This window comes from Chrysochloris asiatica, unplaced genomic scaffold (genome assembly GCF_000296735.1).
Source record: "Chrysochloris asiatica unplaced genomic scaffold, ChrAsi1.0 scaffold00029, whole genome shotgun sequence".
NCBI classification, from domain to species: domain Eukaryota; kingdom Metazoa; phylum Chordata; class Mammalia; order Afrosoricida; family Chrysochloridae; genus Chrysochloris; species Chrysochloris asiatica.
In genome coordinates, this window is record NW_006408547.1 from 23,491,669 (window position 1) to 23,497,672 (window position 6,004).

The following is a 6,004-nucleotide window of genomic DNA, read 5'->3' on the forward strand; positions in this document are numbered from 1 at the left end:
AAAGAGGGAACAAATCTTTACAACAAGGATCATTCCCACCCCATCCATACAGAGTATACAGGGATGGGCAACTTGGACATTGGCTACCCAAAATGGGGTGCTACAAAGGCAAGAAGTGACTGGCTTACAAGCTTTCAAGAGGGAGCCTAGATCCAGAGGGTGAGGAGGAAGGTAGAATCTCCACTGAGTAGTATGCAATCTGTCTGCACGGGGCTGATGAAAGGAAATGTGGATAGGTCTCTCGTGATACAATAGTGAATAAGGACTGATTGTGAGGGTTGGAAATGTAAAGGTAGATGTTTTGTAGCAAGGAGGGGAGTGATTAACTTTGTAGTCTAGGAGCAGAGGTCCCTGGGACCATCAAGGGAGAAGAGTGGAGAGCAGGACAACCCTACCCAGAGAAGCAGTGATGCCTGAGATGGAGGCAGACATGATGACATGGAGAGATGGAGTGGCTGGGGACTTTAGACACAGAGAGGGAGAGAGACTGTGTGCTGATGACTGGGGGGCAGGCTTGCAGGGTATACCCTTTGGTTGGCTGATGATGCATGGAGGGGATTGTAACCATGGCAATGAAACGATATACGATAGGATGAATGTAAAGTTAATGTTCTCCCATGTAAACTATCACATAATTAACAATAAAACATAAAAAAAAAAAAAGTATCACAACTTCTCCACATAATCCAGAGATCTGAGCTGGAGTGTAGATCTTGAAGGATGAGTACAATTCAGAGCTGGGAGGGGACGGGAGGGAATACAACTTGAGCCAAAGTACAGAGTGCAAAGGTCACAGGGCACCAAAAGGCCGACCAGATAGTGGCCTGGAAGCATGTGAGAAGACAGAGGTTCAAATACGGATGAAGTAGTTCACCTATTGGGTGGTGTGTGTTTACTTCACCAGAAAAGTAGCTTTGAGGTCTAGGACAGATACTTGAGTCTGTACTTCAGGGTCTAAGATTAATGCTTAGGGGAAGATGGGCATTTCCCTCCCAACTTCCTTCATGTGTGAGCAAAGAGTTTTGAGCCTTTTGCAGTGTGGAGGTGAACACAATTCTGCAGGTTGTAGGTGAGCCTGGGGTAACAATGACACTATTCTCAATTTGTGCTGTTCACCATCTTCTAGTATTCATTAACCGGGAGCACGCCAACACTGTCCTGCAGAGGGTCAGGAGGGCCAATTCATTTCTCGAAGAGGTGAAAAAAGGGAACCTTGAAAGGGAGTGTGTAGAAGAGACTTGCTCATATGAAGAGGCCCGAGAAGTCTTTGAAGATATCGACAAAACGGTAAGTGTTAATAAGACCAGGATACTAATTCCACACCGAGTTGATTTCAAATGCCCCAAAGGAGACTGCTCATTTGGTCCTTGGCTATCCCCATCTAACTAATTGGGATATATCTATCTGGGTATGACAATATTCCATGCTGGGCTCCCAACCGCAAAGTGCCTATCCTATTTTGTGGTCTCTGTGAGGAGGACAACACAGTACAGTTTGTGGGATTTTTTCTAGTGAGGAAAATTGCTGAAACAGATGGAAGGAATCAAAGTAACTTCGTTATTCATTCTTCTACTATTTGCAAAAACATTCATCACTGTGTCTTCGCAAACCCGGTGAGATACATAGATTTGCTTTATGGATAGAAAAGCTGCAGGGAAGGTATATGCTAAAAAATGAAGGTTTATTAAAAACTATTGTAGTATTTTTAAATCAATTTTAAATATAGAGTAAATGTTACTTTAAAAAATTATTCATAAATTCCATGAATTATTTTAACTTTTAAATGTTCCTTTAATACGTATGCATAGTTTTGAAACTAGAAACAATTATAATGCATCTCCAAGTTAATTTTGCCTTTTTCTCAGCATTGTTCCCCAAACACTCTTCATTACTTCTTTATAGCTATCCTACTTATAATTTTTAAAAGTCGTTCTATTTTATTAAAATCCTTTCACTGTTCACATATTTGACCATTAAAACTATTTATAAACATTGCTATTCTATAACCTCACCCACATATATTTCTTCTGAGCTGGCTCCTAAAAATAGTTTCTCAAAGAGGAACTCATGAATCAGATTAATCCCAGAGAGAGGTTAATGAATCAAAGGCTATAAACAAGTTTGGTTCCAGGAACAATGGAATAATCACATACCACTCTGTCTCTCCTACTAACTGTGACTATAAAACCTGAAGCAGCTTCTTGATGTTTCTGAAAAGGAAATCACAGCAGATGTTTGAAGAAGTCCAGAATTTGAAGTGCCATGAATTTTGCAGTCAGCTTACCATTTTCCCCCTCTCCTGTTACTTGACCTGAATCTAACAGGTTAGTCAGTCTGACAACAGTAGGCTATACTTTCTTCCCAAGAATCCACTGAGCATTCCCCAAGATGGCCACATCTTGAGTCATAAAACACACCTTAACGAATTGTAAAGACTCACATTGTATGAAGGATATTCCCTGGCCTCAATGGAATTAAACTGAAAATCAATCACAGGAACACTTTTTAAGTATGTGGAAAGTAGACGCACTTCTAAAAACACTATGGGTCAAGAAAAAGTCTCAAGAGATAATTGAAAATATTTTGAACTGAACCAAAATGAATATGCAACATACAAGAGCTGTGAGATGCAGCTAAGGCAGCACTTAGAGGGAAATGTTTAGTATTACATGACCATATTAAACAAGAAGAACAGTCTCAAACAAATCATCTAAGCTTTCACCTTAGGAAACTAGAAGAAGAGCAAAATAAACCCAAAGTAAACAAAAGAAGAAAATTAAAAGAGCAGGTACCAATAAAATTGAAGACAAAAAAATAGGGAAAAAAAAGTATAAAACTTTAAAAGTTCTGGAATGATTAACCAAGAGAGAGAACAAGAATGAGAGTATACACCAATGAACAATATCAGAAATAAAAAGGGAATCGTGCAGTCTTATCTTAGGCTGGATTCGCTAGAGAAACCAACCAAGTAAAGTATATATGTGCTAAGACCTACTGCCCTCAAGACGATTCTAACTCGTAGTATCCCTATATAGATTCTAAGGTTCTAATCTTTACAGGAGCAGACAGTTTCATCTTTATTCTGAGGACTTAACTGCCTTGTGATTAACAGTCCAGTGCTTATCCTATAGCACCACACCAGGACTCTATATGTATATAAATATATAAAGAGAAAGAGAGACAGAGAGAGAGAGATGACTCTCTCTTTACATAGAGAGAGAGAGAAAGAGAGAGACAGAGTCCTGGTGTGGAGCTATAAGGTAAGCAGTGGACTGCAAAGTTCAAACTCACCAGTTGCTCCTCAGGAACTTTATACAGGTTGCTATGAGTCAGAACCAACTGAACAACACTTAACAACAACAACACATATATGTATATATAGAGAGAGAGTCCTGGGATGGCGCTGTGGGTTAATGCACTGGATTGTAACATCAGTTTGAACCACAAGGTGGGTGGTTCAAGCTAACCAGCCACTTCTTGGAAACCCTATCCAGGGCCACTATGGGTCAGAACCAACTTGACGTTACTTAACAACAATAAACATGCATGTATATGTATACATACACACACACACACACACACACACAGAGGTTTAGCTCAAGGGAATAATAACTCACACAGTTGTAGAGGTGGATAGGTTCCAAGTGTGGGGGTCAGGCTGGAGGTTTCTCCTGACTCAGGTAGCTGCAGGGACTGAAGAATCCAAGGTCGGCAGGTCAGATGACAGGCTGCTGGCTATAGAGGTGAAAGAATTCAAGGTCAGCAGATAACATGGTAGACTTCTGACCACTCACAGGACCAGCAAGCACTATGACAGGCTACTGGCTCAAGTTCAAAAAACTGAAGGTCAGATGTCAAGTCAGATGCAGCATCCAGACCCAGGAAAAAAAGCAACATTTCCCTGAGTGTCCAATACTGTGGAAGCAGGCCACACCCCTGAGGAATGCTTTCAGTTGATTGGCTGCTCATAGCAGATCCCATTGTAAGGGATTACCATGTCTTAACTGCCGAACTGCTGAGAATCCTGCAAATCAAGTTGACACAAAACCTTAACTATCGTAATTACTGCAGATTCTAGAGACATTGAAAAGATAATCAAGGAATACTATGAATACCTCTGGACTTCTGGTGCATCAGCACTGGGCTGTGGCATATGTGTGTGTATATATAACATAGATATATAGATATATATAGAAAGAGTTCTAGTGTGGTGTTGGTGTGACGCTGTATATAAGTCCTTACAGACACAACTGTACGCACACACCCATCTGCTCACATGTGCCTTCCTACACACATACATGTATTCAATCCACATATGTAAGTACACATTTTTTGGTTGCTATTATTCTTTTTTTAAGGAGCTCTGGTAGCATAGTGGTTACGAATTGGGCTGCTAACCTGAAGGTCAGTAGTTTGAAACTACCAGGGGTTCCGCAGGAGAAAGATGAGGAGTTCTGCTCCCATAAAGATTTACAGCATCGGAAACCCTTTGCAGGGCCACTATGAGTCAGAACCGACTCCATGGTACATTACAATTATTCTTTTTGGAAACACCAATTGACTTTTTTTTTACAAAGGTGCAAAAGCCATTCAAATGAAAAAAGAATTGTCTTTCAGTAATAGCATTGGAACAATTGGACATTTGTTTCCAAAAAAGGTGATCCTTCACCTAAATACAACTTACACTAAAATGAACTCAAAATGGATCATAAATACAAAGGTAAACCATAAATCTATGATGCTCAGAAGGAAATAAGAAAATATGAGGATATTTTCATGACTTAAGGTTAGGCAGGAAGTGTTTAGATATGACACCAAAAACATTGGTCATAAAATAAAACTTTGATACATTGAACACCATCAAAATTTTAATTATTTTCTTTGAGAAAGACACTGTTCAAATAAAAATAAAAAAGCCCATAAATGAAATGTTCTACATCCTACTTTGGTGAGTAGTGACTTGGGTCTTAAAAATTTGTGAGCAGTCATTTAAGATATACTTTTAGTCTCTCAGCATCCACAGCAAAAAACCAAAAAGTGAAGAAAATCAAAGATGCAAGGAAACATTAGTCCAAAGAACCAATGAATCATGGGAACCTCAGGCTCCATGACCCTAACATCAGAAAAACTAGATGGTGCTCAGCAATACCACACTCCGAAAGAGATCACAGTAGACCGTTCTGGATAGAGTGGGGAAAAAACGTGGAACAACCACCAAAATAATTTTTTAGAAAAACAAACAAAAAACCAGGTTTACTAGGTAGAGAGAAATGGATGGGACCTCTGAACCTGGGGCTCATAGTCACTCTTTAAGCCTTGAAGTGAACTCACCCCATGGTTCAACTTTCAGCCAAACAACAGATGAACCTATAAGGTGAACAGTAACACCAAGAAGGTACCATCTCATGGACGAATCAATTACTGGTGACTGAAAGGGCAGCATTGGTCCAGAAACAAAATTCAGAATACAGGAAGGGTTAGGAAAGAAGGATGAATGGAAAAGGAAAACACAGGAAGGCAAAGGGCTAAGTGGGTGTTATTTACACTGAGGATTGCAATCATTAGTATGAACCTAAATGTATATGAACTGTTGAACCGAAAACTGATCTGCTCTGTAAGCTTTCACCTAAATCACAATAAAAAGCTAAATTAAAAGAAAAGAAAAGCCAGAGACTAAGAGAAACATTTGTGACAAAAGTTATATAAATAACTCATAGAAGCCCACAACTCAGCAGCTGGTGGGGAGTGAAAATTAAATTTAATGAGGTGAGGATTGGAGAAGACACTTCACTAAAGAGGCTATGTGGATGGCAAATAAGCACATGAAAAGATAGTCAACATGATTAGCCTTATGAAATGCAATTTGACACTTTGTTGTTGTCAGGTGCCATCGAGTCGGAACCGACTCATACCGACCCCATGCACAGCAGAACGAAACAATGTCCGATCCTGGGCCAACCTCACTACCACTGCCACACTTGATGCCATCAATGATGCCACCTGG

General features: G+C 39.9%; 1 protein-coding gene across 1 annotated transcript in view; it reads left to right on the forward strand.

Annotated features, from left to right (window-relative positions):
* Nucleotides 1-6,004, forward strand: part of F10 (coagulation factor X) — a 36,622-nt gene that overhangs the window by 3,871 nt on the left and 26,747 nt on the right. The window contains exon 2 of the mRNA XM_006851548.1: nt 1,127-1,287. Coding sequence (XP_006851611.1) covers nt 1,127-1,287 — 161 coding nt within the window. The remainder of the gene's footprint in view (nt 1-1,126; nt 1,288-6,004) is intronic.